General features: G+C 49.5%; 1 protein-coding gene across 1 annotated transcript; it reads right to left on the bottom strand.

Moving 5' to 3' along the window:
- Position 1: 1 nt before the first annotated feature.
- Positions 2-12,422, bottom strand: LOC144162024 (uncharacterized; the record flags this gene model as incomplete). Its single annotated transcript, XM_077692548.1, has 2 exons — positions 12,186-12,422; positions 2-537 (listed from the first exon to the last, which is right to left on the bottom strand). A coding segment is annotated over exon 2 (501 nt), but the record flags the coding sequence as incomplete, so codon positions are not given.
- Between the last annotated feature and the right edge of the window lie 4,475 nt (positions 12,423-16,897).

Here is a 16,897-nt window from a genome sequence, read left to right as displayed (position 1 = left end):
GGTCCAACTCGGTGAGATTCTGAAGTGGAGGCATGTTATCGGTGCTTCTAATGTAGTTGTTCGGAAGCCGGAGCTCCTTCAGTCCAGGAACAGCCATCAGCCCATCGGGAATTTCGCGCAACCAGTTGCGTCCCATGTACAGCGTCGACAGAATGCTTGCACCCTTAAAGCTGTCCGGCCCCGTGAACTGCAGGGGAGTGTTCTCCACGTACAGCGCCTTGACTGTGAGATTTTCGAAGTAGCGCGGGGGCAACGCCGTGATGTTCACGCCGTCCAAGATTAACGAGTCCATCATGAGGCCGGCAAGCTGGGAGAACTCTGCGGAAAGCTTGTCAGCGTCGCTGGTGGCTCTGCAGAGCACCCGGGGGCCATGTTGGGTTGCGTTGCACAGGCACCAGTCTAGGTTCGGGCAGCCCCTGGTCGATTCGGCTGCGCACAGAAGTTGTCCAAGAAAGGCGGAGAGTACCAGGCTCGCCAGAGTGAGTTGTGTGACAGGCCTCATCCCCGCTCTGCGGACGCCGCGGTAGCTGGAGCTGGCTGCGGAGACACGTGACAGATTAAGGAAATGCACCTTCGACAAAAATGACAGATCGTAAGAGTTACTACCCGCAAGTAGGAGCGAGTTTGTGATCTTTGATTAGTTCAACATCTCCATTGATGAAAGTGCGCGAAAGGAAAACACACGAGACGAACAGAGCAGCTCCTCTGGTTTCTAGTTTTACAGAGCCCGAGAATAAATTCCTAAGCACCTGACTCTCACGCACTCTAAGAGGAATGCGTGTTTCGGATTGCGGTCTCATTGCTGCCTTGCGTTGAGATACCTGACAGAGCTTGAAGGCTCATAAAATGTGTGCCTTTTCCTGCACACTCATGGCAAAGGCAGTCGGAACAAATTAAGTGCGGTGCGTAGCTGCGTACATCACGGTATGATATATTAGCATTCCCTCGACTACACATTTTCAAATCACCTTTCTGAGAAAAAATGACGTGCCAAGAATAATATGCTTCCGAACGTGCTACAACCAACTCTAACCACCCAATGCGTTTCTCCGCTGAGCCTAGCCTAGTGCAGCGATGGCCGCGACGCTGAAATCGAACATAAACCTGCTACATCTTTAATAAACGCTCGCAAATACACTTCAGTCAGGTTTCGCTTGAAATTGTTTTCAGCCCTACTGACACGGCGACGGGGGGGGGGGGGGGGGGGGGGGGGGAGTCCACTAGAGACACCTTCCTTTGGCTTACTACGCTACCAATATTATTGGGGGCCGTTTGGAAATGCGTCTTATTTGCTGAAGAACGCCAACAATTTTTCAACTGTCCCATACACCGCCGAAATGCATGAGAGGATCGAGGTATTTTGCTAATTATACCTTCTTAAAGGGGCCATGCAGACAAAATACAAGATTGCTTTATTCTAAAGATAGGGTGTTTTATAGTGCCCCCAGCGGTTTTCCTGCAGCAAGTGATGCTGTATTCACTGAGAAATTAATAAATTTAAGTTAAAATGTTGATTCTCCCGCCAAACCGTGGGTTTCATGACGTCTGCGACGACGTAACAAGGACCGGTCTTCAAGCGAACGTTAGTGCGCTGTTAGGCTCTGCAGCGGGCTGCGGAGCCTTGTTTACCGTCAGTCCTCCTAGGTAGCTCCACCATGATGCGCCAGACCGCTGTTCCCGTTTTCTTTGTTTTTGACCGTATTTGCACCTGGCTTGTTTTTTTTTTTTTTTTAAGGTAGGTCGTAATCGTTTCGTGAACCATGGTGTATGTTCGACAAACAGAGTCACGTAAGACAATCTTGCTTACACCAGTTGCCCAATGTCGTCTGAGACAAGCCCAAAGCGCCACACTGCTGTGCAGGTAAAACCATAGCGCACGCAGTACCAACAGCAGTACGCACCGGTACTTCTATGTTCGTGTGTACTTTCGTAACTTCCATTGTTTCAACCCACCATTCTTATTGTTATAAAATGGATATGCATTACACATAAGCGAAAATAGCTCGTTCTTCAAGCTTATAAGCTTGATCAAAAGGGGAGATCAAAAGGGGAGATAAGGAGGGGGACGGAAAGGAATTAAAGGAGGCCCGTCCGCTTGGCAAAAGCTAGGAGTGACTCCAAGACGACCCTGCCTGATGAGGGTAGCATTCTGGGCATGTTCAAACAAACAAAAATAAACCGCCATTCCACTAACGTAAAACCTGGGCAGGCGCGAAGCATGCAGTGTGTAAGTGTATTCTTGGCGCCATGGTGTTTTTGCCAGCGGAGATGAAACCGTTCGGGGGGTAGAGGTATACAGCTTTGCTGTAAAAGACTCTTGTCTTTGAAGCACGAAGCTTTTTAGCGCGAGGCGTACACGAGTGTCCCGGTGTTTTTTCAGTACGCATTAGGCGCTCCAGCGCGAGGCGTAAACGAGTATCCCAGCGTTTTTTTAGAACGCGTTACGTTCTAGCGGGAGGCGTAAACGAGTGTCCTGGTGTTTTAGTATCGTGACTACATGAGACGACGATTAAGACGACGACGACAGGAGACGCCAACAACCCCAGCCCTTAAGGGGGTTCGCCACTAAAAATGGATGCAGTTCCACTCAACGTGAAATCTGTCGAAAGTACGGAGCAGTGATTCGCTAGTGTTTCCCTTGTGTTATTGTTGTGAGTACATTGTGTGTATCTTCTGTTTAGTTGTGTGTTGCTCTTTTTTTCTGTAGTTTTATTTCTTTTTTCTGTGTTTTGCTTTTCCTTTTCTGCGCGTTTATCTTCTTTTTCTGTGTATAGGTTTCCTTTTTCTGTGTTGCAATGACCCCTCAGATTGCCCGATTGCTGTCGAGTCTCCCACATGGGTATGCGCCGCGAAGCGAGGAACAACAACAATAATCAGACAAGCCTGCTGGAGACTCACCTGCGACGCCTAGGACTGCCGTTCTCTTTTCCACTGCTTTTATCTTTCGGGGGCACAAAGAAGTTGGGCCACTGCCATGTGGATGTGTGCTGCGCCATCGACTCATTCATTGCAGAGACGGCACGTCTGCTGTGCTAGAACTATTCGGATCGTGTTGACTGTTTTTTTTTTTCCGCTCCTCTTTCTTTTTCTCTCTCTCTTGAACTTACTAAGTCATTTTTTTCTGCTCATCTAGTTAGTCTTACTTAATTGGTTTTCACAAATAAAATAAATTCTTCTTGACCAGTTCTCCTAAGTGGGTATACGTCATTTCACTTGCGTAACACCCAACAACATTAGACTGACGACATCCCCGGGTGCGTATTTCGAAACGCTTCGCTGCACAGAGCACCCACGTGACATGTCTGTTCGCGCGATGCGGAATGGTGATTAAATGCCGTCATTGGCCGCCCCCCAAAACTAAAGCGACCTAAAACATACCAAATTCCTATTATTAACAAAGACAACACGTACATTTGTGTTTAGAAAAAAATAGAAAACTAAGGTAAGCAATGAAAAAAACACTAAGAGACGGACCCGCTGGGGCTCGAACCCAAGCCGACAGCGACAGCACTCACTATTTTCCATCGAGGCGCCACAGAGCCCGAACGGCAGGCCCGTTTTAGCAGGCGCTCAAAAGAATAGCGCGCGCAGTGACATCACACATGTCAAGTGGGTGCTCTGTGCAGCGAAGCGTTTGGGAAACACGCATCCCGGGCTCCTAGTGCTCAGCACTTAGAAAATTGCGCCAAGAAGGGGGACACGGACGAAGTGAGGACCGACACACACGCAGCGCTGTGTGTGCCTGTTCTCAATTAGAAGAGGCGACAATCGTCCGACCAAGTAATAGGCATTCCCTTTTTGCACGAGTGTGGAAGAATGAAGCTTGAAGAAAACCATTTTCTCATTTGGCGGAACACACGTACTCGTTGCGAGTTTCAAAACATTACTTTTATGGTGACCTATGTAAGGCTGGCGATAAATAGACACCGGGAATAGACTTTCAATTACGGTGCTCTTCATAGTTTACCTTGACATACTGTACAGATACTCCAAGGAATACCGCGCGGTAAGAAAGTTCAAAACGTCCACAACCTCCTTGGCGAATACTCATGGCGGGCTTCTGTTAACTTCGCCCGCATATAAAACCAAAAAAGGCAAATGGAAACTTATGCTCTCTGTGCAGTTTGTAAAATTGGGTTATCAGCCAAATTGTAGAAGAAAAAACTAGAAATTAATGGGCCCAATACCCCCAGCCTTTAAAGTAAGAAACAAGTTATCCCTGCGGATAAGTTCCCATTGAGAGCCCCACAGAAAAGTAGCAAGGACTGTATGTAGAGCATGAACTTTTTATCGCGCACAGGGAAGAACCTGAAGCACATAAAGGAGCTTTGTGGTAAGAAAGACATTGCATACTTGCGCACGTGCAAGCACATGGAGGTCTTGCCCTTTCCATGCCTGCGATGCGCGCCTAAATTCAGTGAGTTCTGATGACCAATGAGGACCAGTGTTCGCAAGTTGATGCACAGGTACGCCTAGGTACTGAAGTGGGGCCCTATCCCAATTAATACAAGCAAATCTGGAGGGTTTTATTCTCAACTGACCTTTCCAAAATACTTTAGTTTTTTTTTTCAACGTTAACAGCCGCTCCAGCACGTCACAGAACTGCTTAGTCACTGTAAGGGCTTCCCGGACGCTCCTTTTGTCAACACAAAAATACGATATGTCATCGGCATAAGCAAGAGCCTTAACCTCGCACGATTGTAAGCAAAAACCCCGTACTCTTTGATTTTGCTGAATACTAAGACAGAGGCTGGAGATACAATGCGAACAGCAAGGGTAAGAAGGGGTAGCGTTGTCTATGGCAATAACAACGCAATAATGCTTCCCCAGGCTCACCAGGGTAGAATATTAGCCCGGATGCTGGGCTGAAGGCTGAGAGCCCGCCTCCTGCCCCGGCTGGCTCCGCTAGAGAAAGCAGACGTACACTAGCCAGCGGAATTCGAAGACTCGCGCGCAGGTTCGAGTACTCACGCACGGTAGACAGTGTCCGGAAAACGAAGTTGAGGCCTTATTGCCTGCAGATACAGGGTACACAAAGACAACACGACTGTCGCTCGCGGGAGCCGCAGGGACTCGGGCACCGGTATCTGTCAGCGCAGCCGCGAGCAGAGGGACTTATTGGCGACCGTCAAGACGGAATCTAAGAACAGAATCCCCGTGAAGTCAACTTGGTTCTCAGTCATTGTGGCCGTGGTGTAGGTCCTCCTGAACCGACCGAATCGCCCAGCCGACTCCCCCCGGAAAGGATAGGGGCTGTCCGAACGCTGGTCAATAGAAAGGGGGCTCCCTCCGGAGAAGAGGGTGCCGGGGGGAGACCAATGAGGGTCCGTCCTCCGCCGAACTCGTTCGCGAGTAACGTGATGATGATGATGATGATGATGATTATGACTGCTAAGAATATCCCCCTTTGTAACGAGGTTATGACGTGTCATCGCATTAAAGAATGTTATAGTAGATCTATGTTGTACACTGGTTGAATTCCAGCTCTGCTCTTAGGGCAGGCTCAATACACATTTTATCTATTACAAGTGTTAGCTGTCCTACGCAATATTTCCCTGCCTACTTTTCTTCCACCAGCATTCCAATCTTCTTTTAGTCGTTTCTACAGCCTTGAAGTTTACTCCCTATGTGTTACCCTTAAAGGCTTCGAGAAGCCGAATATTTCCCTCATATAGATTTAGATAGATACACTCATATTCCAACAGTATGTGCCGCATGGTTTTCGTTTCTTTTCCGCAGCCGCGCATAACACATATTGTGTCTACTTCCCCACAAGGATCTTAGTCCTCAAGCAACCTGCTCTAGTTTCAAAAGGCAAAGCACTGCCCTTGGAATTATCGATAATTCCAAGATACGATACGATACGAAATATACGATACAAAAATGTCTGTAGACATTTTCCTTTCTGATGTCCAGTTTCTCTGCCCTGTACATCTCTAACGATATCTTTAACTACACTGTACATCTTGGGTACGGCGCGCCACGCACGGCCAGTGAGAATGCTAGCACGCACGTGACCACGCCGCTGGCCAAGATGGCCACCCCCACGACCGGCGAGGCGTAAACACATGCGCAAATAAGGCGTGGTGGCCAAGCGGACCACCCAATCCTTACATGAGCGACCTCGAAGTTGACGGCAAGCCGTGCCGACTGCTGCGTGATTCCACAGCGACCGGGAATGTTGCTGACCTTCGTACGTCTAAAAGCATCAGTGTGTGAGTTAAACAGGCCATAGAGGTGCGAAGCGTAAGCCCACCCATAAGATTATTATCAATGGTTCCTTTGGCATGCTGGGCTCTCGTGAAGCTGCTTCTTTCTGCTTACTGCGAGAATATATTTACCTATTCTCGAATATGACCGATCATCTGGTGCGCGGGAAGGGCTTTGTTTTCGCGGAAGAGAAGTTCCAGTGCTGGCACGCTTTGAGGGTCGAGCGCAGGCTGCCGCTTCTCAGGACGAAGAGGTGATTGCACTGGAGAACGACGTTGCGTTGGAGAGCGTCGAGTCTGCTCGCCGCAGGCTATGGTAACGGAGGGGGAGCAGCAGAAGTCCTCTGAACTCGAAGGTATTTCAGCAGAGCTTTTGCTTGGGCGCTCAGGCTACCGTGAAGTCACCGCAGAAGCTCCCGTTCAAAACGCGGACGGTTTGAGAAACATGGAGATGGGTTATCTTGAGTACAACCACGACGTCGTGACAGAGCGCGTCGAGTGCGCCGGTCTCAGGCTCAGGCACCTGATTACGGGCAACAAGAGTCAGTTCTGCGCGTCACGGCACAGCTTTTGATTATGCCGACTTCCGAAAGATTGCAACACGGAAGTAGTACAGCCGTGAGTGCCGAGAAGGGAGACAATAGCCCACTTCAGAGTTTACTATATGATGTGAATCGAGGCGTTGCTCAAGAGAATGGAAGGTATATGAAAGAGCCGGAGGATATCGCACGTACCGAGAACGCAGAAGGCTACAGTTCTATTAGCGGTTTGTGTTCTTGTCGCGCCACGGCCGCGGCCTGTACGTGCGCGAGCGCAAGGAGCCGGACCAGCCGTTATCGCACGCCCCCGGTATACGCATGAAGTCGGTCCCAAAACTGTGACGTGAAGCACAAAGCGGAGAAGCGTGCGCCGACAGCAGCCGGGGCGTAAGCTACGTCACGGGAACGCTGACGGGAGCAATTTAGGGCGAAGCGCTCAACGCGTATTGCTGATGGCGATGTCGAAAGGGTATACGTTCTAACCTTTTTCATGCGTGCAAAGAAAAAAAATTCCCCCGCATTTCCCCGAGGGGGAGAATGTGAAAGTGCGAATGCACGGTTGTCGGCCCGCTTGCGGCGCTTGCGCTCGGCCCCCGCAGCCCACCGCCTCGCCGCCTTCTCTTCCATCTCTTCCATCGGGTTTGTAGTATCACGTGTACACGACGCAGTTATCAAGCCGCTATAACGCCGCTGAGTCGCCAACGCACGCCGCTGACGACGTAGTTTGAATGCGTTAAAGATATAAGGCGCGTCACTGACACTGATATCAGCGTCGCGTCCGTGGCTTGGTCGGTAGAGCGTCGCGCTGCGGCCGCAAAGTCCTCGGATCGAAACCTGGCGCCGGATGCTGTTTCTTTTTTTTAAATATAGAGGAGCACTGCGGACGCCGACGCCGCCGCCGGCGGTGGATGGTTTGGGGTCGCTTATAAAGTGCATTCGCAAAAAATTGGCCGCGTATCTGCTCCTTTCGTTGCAAATGTTGTCAAAAGACGATAGTCTTTGTAGACATTTGCCAAGGAAATGCCCCCCTTTACTTTCCCGCTCACCTCTCATGCTGTTCCTGTTTTGCCGTGCTCATCCCAATGCAAACACACTAAAGGGTCGCTCCAGGCGATTTGAATTTAACGCGTTCCACTGCTACAGGCCGGGTTCCTCGATGCCAGCGCTGCAGTACGGCGGAGACGCGCGTGAATCGAGGCGGCCGACTTCAAGGTTTATAAAACCGCGTTGCCGTGCTCCACGTGCGTTCCAAGCAGAACGTGGAACCGAGCTAGTGAAACCTTTCGTTGCTGTTGCCGCGTGATTTCTCATATGCCACCAGGAGGTGGTGCAAGCAACAGCATGCGGCGGTTTTGTGCAGTAGATGCAGATTATCATTTGCTATGAAAAACCATGCATCCATGATTTTTTTTAAATAAAGGAACAGTGTAAATATCCCTTGTGTATTAATTTTCGGTCCTATATTTGCGTAATGTCTTGTTCATGTTCAGCAAAGTTGACAAGTATGAACATATAAACCGGGCTTAGGCGCTCACATTTGGCTGTGAGTATATAAGACTATTGCGCAGTATGTATTTTACTTTGGTCGGGTGGCTGAATCGAGTCACAGACAGACAGACATACAGACAGACCAAAATTTCTGGGTTTAAGTAGCCCAAGAAAGACTATTGTCTTTAAAAATTGGTTTAAAACGTGTTATACTGGACGGTTACGGTTGAAACATCCAGGGAGATATCTCCACACACAAAGAAGTTATTTACATACTTATTTCAGCGTGGAAATTCCGTGTGAGCACTCCTTTAAGTCGGAGCGCTTTAGGCTGCAGAAGCAGTTTATAGACGCCTGTCTTTTTGAATACATTATTTTTCTGGATTAGGTTCTGCCTTTTTTATAATTTTATTTTCATGTGTGACACTTTCTTTGAATATGAGTTTGTCACCAACATATTCTTCGACTTTCCTACACTACCACGGAGAAATTGTAAGGCAGTTGCAATTTAGCTCCGACTAAAAACCTGGCAGAGCTCCAGCCAGATTGGTCTTCACTCTCACCAGTGTTATTGCTGTTTTATTTGGTTTTCTGACTGTCGCTTGCCGGCGTGACCAAGCAAGACCCGGCCTAGTGAGACGCTTCGTCTTGGAATAGACCGAAGAAACCAGCATCGCCGTGTCTTGAGCAGAGTCGCCTGTGACCAACTCAGTGCCGGTCAGCAAGACCTGGGTTAGGAGTCTACCAGAGACATCTCGGCCGGAGAATCCCTCAGGACCACTCTTGACGACTCTCTTTTTACCAGGATATTTTATTATATATAGATATTTTATCAGGATACTAGACAGCCTCCATCTGCCGGAGGCTCCCTGTTATAGTCAAAAACTTAAGCTGGGAGCCCGCAGTAGCGTTACACGGAGACGGCGGCGCATTCGTGCGCATGCGCACCGGTTCGCGCCTTCTCTCTGTTTGGGAAAATTCTGTGCTCTAAGGACGCAGCCACAATTGCTTTGTGTGTTGTGCTTGACCTCCGATTGAATTCCGTTAGGCCGTCTGAAAACTCGTGATGGTTGAACTACCGCCTATTGGAAATTCAGCCAGTGAATTTTGGACAGAGCTGGAGGAGCTGTTACTTTTTTTGGATTGAGTTCTCATGTTGGCGCCCACCGGTGGGTGTAACGTCGTTGTGCCCGTCATGTCGCCATGGGTTAAACAGTGTTACCTTTCACCTCTGATCCCTGCTCGTCCGAGCGGTGAAACCACAGATCACCTGCACGCCGCCCTCCAGTCACACTACCTCGACGCGGGCCGTCATATGGTGCCCGGTCACAAAAGCATTCAACCTTAACAAACATGAAATGTTGTCTGTCGGGATCCTCACAGCATCCGGCACCGCTTCATGAGCACTGCTGCGAATAAACACCGTTCACGCCAGCATTTTTCAGGCAGTATTCTGCTGCTTATTTTGTGGTTTCCAAGATGCGATTTGCAGCAAGTATTCAAAGTGTATTCCTATTTTTTAGAGGAGCTCCCAAGCACCTCACGTGCTTTAGCCTAAATGCACTGCTCGGACGGGTGAATCGGTGTATTTCGATGCTCGTCTCTAAACCGTAGCTGGAAGGCAACTTTTCCAACAAAAGCACATCTAGCCCGCAAGTATACATATAATTACAGAAGGAAAAAAGAACACGTTCTTCCGTCTAACAAACAATATAGCTTTTGCATAATAACCCAATCCTTGGGGGAATAATGTTGCATTGCCAGATTTTCACGGTTGTTGCTTTCCTTCACTGGATTCTTTTTACAGCTCATGCAGTGAATAGAGCGTAAACACAGTGAATGGTCATGTGACCGAACGGAGGACAATTTCCTTTTCGCATTGTTCATGTCGTGCGTAATATGAACAGCATGAGCTCTTCAAGGCCAAACGGCACCTAGCCGACAAAAACAAAGCGAAAAATCAGAAGAAAACGTCCAAAATGTGGCCAAGGCATAGACGGGCTCAACTGGGGAACGTGTATTCGACTGCTTTTAAATGGTTTCGTTCGAAACAAAACAACCAAGAATTGTTTATCCAGCTGTAGTTTATCGTGCGAGCGTCTGGAATGGCTCCTTTATTAACCACTTAAGGCACCACGTGAAGCGTAGTTTTCTTTCTAAGATCAAATTTCTAAGATATAAGCCTGTTACAACTTTAGAAACAGAATATAGAAAATATCAGTATATTCCATCACAAGAATCAGATCACAGTAGTAGTTTAAACGAGTTACCGAAGGTCAAGCACGATACACCGTTGACCACTGCCCTTTGTTCCCACGGCACCAGTACAGCGGGTGTATCACGATTGCCCCACGGGCAGAAGCCCCATCGCAAGAGCCTCGCCACGGTATCCCCGTGTCTCAAAGGCCCGTGACCAATAACCCCGCGCCACAATCCCCGCGTGCCATTTGCCCTGATTCCATTTTTGCTCTCTAGCTACAGTTACTGCATAGTAGACGCAACGAGCTTTTCTTGTGAAAAGAAACAATGCGACGTATATTGTTAAGGAAGCATCCCAAAAAGTAAAAGTAATTTTAAATGCGGATTTTTCACAAAGTGCAGGAACTATTTCCCCCACTTGAAATCACTGCTTTGCAGACACAAGGATAACACGTGAGCTGAACTTATCTTCATAACACCGACGTCAAAACACCGGCGTCAGGAAGCATGCCAGATCGCGAGTATCCGTCGACAAAGAGAACCCGTAGTCTTCGTCGGGGACCGAAACATTCCCTATTACGCGCGCTCTGCAGGGGAAGCAAGTTCGATTGCAGCATCATTAATCATGATAACAAAAAGAAATACTCCCGTACATGCTTGCTGCGCTGAAGATGTCGCCGACAGACGATAGTCTTCTAACGCACCTGCCACGTAACACCCTGTCATCTGGCCCCTCCCACCACACGAGCTCTTACCCGCTACTCTCGCTGCTGTCGCGATGAATGAAAAGAAGATTTGCTTAATTTCATTCAATTTTGCTAGCTCGCTCCACTCCCTGACCATCTTTTGATACCTTTTTGTATCTATGGTGTTGGGCTCAGTTCGAGCTCGGGCCGTTGTGTTTTATAGTCTGTTTTATCTCACCGCTCTCCGACACCATTTTTGACACGTTCTTTTTTTAGGGGCGAAGCGAAGCCCCTTAGGAGCTGTGGTTCTTGGCGTCTCCTGTCGTCGTCGTCGTAATCGTCGTCTCACGTAGTCACGGTACTAAAACATCGAGAAACTCGTTTACGCCTCGCGCTAGAACTTAACGCGTACTAAAAAACACCGGGACACTCGTATACGCCTCGCGCTGGAACGCTTCGTAACGCGCACTAAATAAAACACCGGGACACTCGTTTACGCCTCGCGCTAGAGAGCTTCGTGGTTCAAAGACAAGGGACTTTTACAGGAAAGCTGTATACTTCTACCGCTGGCAAAAACGCCAAGGCACCAAGAATACACTTATACACTGCATGTTTCGCCCCTCCCTAGGTTTCACGTTAGTAGAGATGGCCCTGGATTTTTTTTTTTTCGTTTGCAATAAAAGTCAGCCCAACGTGTATTCTTGTAATAAAAAAAGTTCTCGTAATCTCGGTTTATGTATACCCTGCCTCAAAACACCGTGAAGCTTCCTTTGCGCTGAATAATTCGGACTGTATGAGCCAATGCTGCAATTTTAGTAGATCGGAACGGTTTGCAAATTATTTACACTTCTAAGCGTTCTCTCAACACATTTTGGCGGGGAGATCAAATCGACCCAGGCAGACAGACAGACAGACAGACAGACAGACAGACAGACAGACAGACAGACAGACAGACAGACAGACAGACAGACAGACAGACAGACAGACAGACAGACAGACTGTCACGTTTGATAGCCCGTGAAAGAATATCGTCTTTAAAAGAGTACGCGGGGGGTACTACGTACTTTACGACTCGACGGAGACCTCTATGGTGCTCGCCTCGCCGCAGCCGCAGGCGCCTTCAGTGCATGCGTCGGCGTATTCCACAACTCGCATGGCACCACCGCTATGGTCGGAGCGCCTCCGGACGGGTAAGCAGCCGCTGTCGTAACGACCGAGCCGATAAGCACATCCGTGGCCACTTCGAGAACTCTCGGGCTCCGTGGTTCCTTAAGGAAAGCAGCCCGGAAATCTGCGGTTTGCCCAGCAACTATATATATTGCTCTGGCTTCCGAAGGAAAAATGGCGTTTCACCCCCCCCCCCCCCCCCCCTCCGCCCCGCCGTTAAATCGATATTGGCGGATAGGTTTGGAAGGTGCAAGTACGGTGTTCACAGATATGCAAGTTCCCTTGTTTTCCCGAAGGTTCGGTAACCTGCTTTTAACATTTCACATGGTAAAAAAACTTGAAAGCTAGAAGTGCTCCGTTCTGCGAAAAGGCGACGTTGTTGTTGTAGTTGTTGTCCGGTCAAGTGCCGCTGCTGTGAAAGTTAAATAAAAAAAAAAACACGTGTGTGATCAGATGGGCTTTGCATCCGCGTCTGCGTAGTATCAGTCCTGTGCTCTACCAACGTGCTACTTCCACACGTTGCCAGATCAGAACAAAACTTGTTGTCGTTGTTGTTCGTTTCTTCGTGGAGACACTTAAGGATCGGGCAGCAGTCGCGAGTTTTGAGGGGCAATGTGGCCGCTTGACAAAATTCACAAAACTACGAATTGGATGCATAAAAGTTGTAGAATAGTGCGCGCGGCGTGACACCTGAACGTGATTGTACGCGAATCGAACAAGTGCGCCCCAGCAGCTCAGAACCCTGACTCCAGGGAAACTGTGGAGTGTGCAAGTCTCCTCACCGACGCCATTCGCGCCGTAAGACGAAGACACGAAAGCGAAGGGACGCGTACATGGTGTAGCGAAACGGAAGCCGGTCGACGTAATCGATTGATTGTAAGGTTTAACGCACCGACGCAACGCAGTCGATGAGGCGCGCCGTATAGGGCTCCGGATTAATTTTGACCACCTGCGGACCTTTAACGTGCGCCGAAATCTCGTACACACGGGCGTTTTTGCTTTTCGCCTCCATCAGAAAAGCGGCCGCCGCGGTCGGGAATCGAACCCGCGATCACGTGCTCAGTAGCACAACGCCTTAGCCACTGAGCCACCGCGGCGGGTCGGTCGACGTAATTCACATCAAAAGACAAAGAAACGAAAGTGAAGAAAGGAATGCAAATAGGATGTAGCATTATACAAGTTCTTAATAATTATCACCAGGCTTTCGACTTCAGAAAATGTAAGCAGACTTAGGTGACCCGAGAAATATTTTTGAAGCATGTAGCTGCGTTTAATTGCTTTAGATGTTGGAAGAAAACGCATAAAAAAGAAAGCCCGTTTAATGAACCAAAGTTTTTTAGATGCAACGCATCTCTTTAACTCGCCTTGTCCCGCGTCGTTGTCGTGGCGTAGTCCGCATCCCTCCCCCATTCTCCTCGCCGCGGCAGCTGCGCGCTCCGCCGCTCTCACCGCAGCGCCATCTGTGCGTCAGCGCGAACGCGCATATAAAATTTCTTCGCTTAGCAACACTGGAAACGGCCACAGACATGGCCGATGCGCCACGGACACGGCGCAGCCTGGGCCACTGCGGCCGCACGCCGAAGAAAAAAAACTGAAACTAAAGCGTGGCAAACTGTCCGCATGGCGACGCAGTGAAACATCCCCCTCGCGAGGGGCACGATCAAATGCAGAGCATTTCCGGGGGCGCACGACGTTAAGTATTTTGCGTTACGTTAATGTTGTTGCACTTGTGGCAACTGCTGACGAGAGAACGCTCGTCAGCAGTAATTCTTGACGTAGTTTGAATGAGTCAAGGATATAAGGCGCGTTCGTAGCCTCCCATTCTGCGTCGGCTTTGTGGCGCAGTGGGTAGAGCACCATGTACATTGCGTTCCGCCCGCAGGGTCGCGGGATCGAAACCAGGTGCCGGATAGTATTTTTTTTTTATATAGTGTAGGGGGAGGGGTGCGGACAACGATGGTGCGGACTACGACGGACGTCAACGCGGGTGACATCGTGAGTTACTGAAATGCTCTGCATTTAAAAAAATGGACTTAGTCAGACCATGTAGTGAGACGAAATGACCCTCCGGCTGTACAGCGCCTCGGCTGTGGGCTCCTTATGTACGCGCTGCCGCTGTAGAGCCTGCGGAAACCCACCTGGCGGCAGCTGAAAAGAGACCAGCGCAAAGGGGTCCGCGTTTGCCTCGGCCTGCCTCAGAGCTCGCCGTGTGAGAAGACGCTGGCCGAGGCGGAGGCGTGGACCCTCGTGATGACGGCTGACCAGCGGGCGCTTGGCCAGATTGACCGGCTGCGGCGCGCCGAGGGGGGCAGCCCGCTGTTGCAGCGGCTGCGGAGCCGCCACCACTCGCGCATGGGGCGCATGCTGGCGCTCTACGAGGAGGTGGTGGCCCCCGTGGGCGTCGTCTCGGGTGACCTAGACAGCCACGCCCTAGTTTATACGGACGGGTAGGTGCGGCAGCAGCAGGGGTCGGCCACAGTGGCCGCCGTGCTGGGAGAGGCCACCCGGCAGGCGCGGCTGCCATATGCTTGTTCTTCGGCGACAGCTGAGCTGGTGGGTGTTGGACTGGGCCTGGACCTGCTGCTGGAGATGGATCCCTTTCCCAAGCGCTGCGCCCTTCTGTGCGACTCCCGGGTGCGTATTCCCAAGCCATATCCCGTAGGGGCCCAGGCTGACCACACCCCCTTCAAACAGCGACGTCACAGCGTGACGTCACTTTCTCTTCGAGCTTCGAGAACTACTTCCAATATGGCCGCGCTCGCTTGCCGTCCGCTCCTACGCCGTCGAGCGACAACGAGGTTGCCGAGAACCAAAAGCTCTGTATGCGATTTGTGTTACGAATGTGCTGTAGTGCATCAAGAAGCCGCTTATCGTCATCTGTCCCATGTGTGTCTTGCCGCGTCGTGGTTGGTACATACGTGAGGAAATCGTGGTGGCTGTTTTTACGCGGCACGTCGTCACCGAACTCGATCTGAGAACGGCGAAGCGTCGAAGCTGCATCTGTTTGCTGGTGTGATTGTGGAAATTGTGTCGGTGTAACGCAACCTGTGTGAAGAAATAATACGATTTGCTTTCGTCTACGGCAGTAGCGGTGACAAGTTGCAAGCGTTTTCGTTCGTTGATGTGAGTGTAGGCTGCGCCCGATGTTGAGCGTAGGCCTACGTGGTGTCCGTCTGGCGCGACGCGGATTGACCAAACGTGTGTGGCGTGTTTTTTGGCCGGATGCGGCCGCTCGTACAGCCTTAGCCCTCATTCACACAGCCGTCAACTTCTCCGCCACGGCACCGTTCCGTCCCCGTCTTCCGTAATGGGCGCCGTTTTTCGACCGATTTCTCGCCGAAAACGATGCTACGTTGACGGGAGGCCGAGCTCTACGTTTCCGTCACGTCAACGTGACGGGACCATGCCCCGCGCTAAACCAGCTAATCAGAAAACGAATTTTTACGTCTAAATTTCGCGAAAAGTGAGCACAAACCATTTTCTTTACTTTTCAGATTAAAAACGCTCAAATCTAGGCTAAACTGATCACTAGGCAGACGACCCTGTAATCTCACGCAAAGCTCCCGTGTAGATCCAGTCTGAACACTTCTCCGTTCCGTCAACGTCACTTTTTGTTTACGTGACGGTGCCGTGACGGAGAAGGTGACGGCTGTGTGAATGAGGGCTTTCACGTTATTAAGACGATTGACAAATCTTACAATGTAAGGCATCTTTCCTTTCTGATTCGCGCATTGATTTAGCTTGCCGGGGTACGAACGGAGCAGCGGTGTGGCGTTTTTTTTTTTTTTTTCGTGGCGTAATTAGGTATCAAGAATTATTGCAGAGCCTCGCGAAGAATTAAACGTTCGGGCACAATTATCCGAAACTGGGTAGCTTTAAAAAAAATCTGTATCAACGTGCCTTCCTGCGAGAGACGGGTGCCTATGGCGTTCTGTTTAAACCAATGGGCACATTATCGCACATTCAAAAGTATGAACGAGTGCGAGTATTGTTGAGGTAATCAAATGTGGTGGCGTTTCATTTTTTGACTGTCATAAATATCGAAACTGTATGATTGCTGGATTTTGAACCACGCCGTTGAAGAAAGCCGGAAGGAAGTGTGTGGCCGTGCGACATGGCCACGTATTTTTTTATACATTGCCAAAAATACACATGCACGCAGCTTTTTATTAAGCCTGCTAAGCTTATGGTGCGTATGTTCTTATCGCTACACAAAGTGGCATCAGAGAAACTGCTTATGTGTGAACTGAGGCTGCGTATATTGCGTGCAGTGTGGAATTTCTCAGAAGTGTCGTGAACTGTTAAACTTGTTTTGGAATAGCTGAATGCGTTTCGTAGGAATGAACCTACAGTTTATTTTCCCTTTATCTTCATGCAAAGTTTGTGTAATGGGCTTTATGAGTTATAAAAATTTGTCGATTGCAGCTGTATTTCATAGTGATGGCTGCAGTTTAATGATTACATTCTGGTGCTTGTGCAGTTTGTTTCAACAAAGGAGTTACATAGTGTATTGGCAGACATTCAGATTTCCAGTGTCTCTGTCATGATAGACTGTTGTTATTATACAAAGTGGAGGACATGTTTGAACGTTTTCCCATGGAGCATACTT

Source organism: Haemaphysalis longicornis, unplaced genomic scaffold, assembly GCF_048455015.1.
Source record: "Haemaphysalis longicornis isolate Haplotype H1 unplaced genomic scaffold, Haemaphysalis longicornis Haplotype H1 scaffold_1, whole genome shotgun sequence".
NCBI lineage: Eukaryota > Metazoa > Arthropoda > Arachnida > Ixodida > Ixodidae > Haemaphysalis > Haemaphysalis longicornis.
This window is presented reverse-complemented; position numbering and strand designations above follow the sequence as displayed.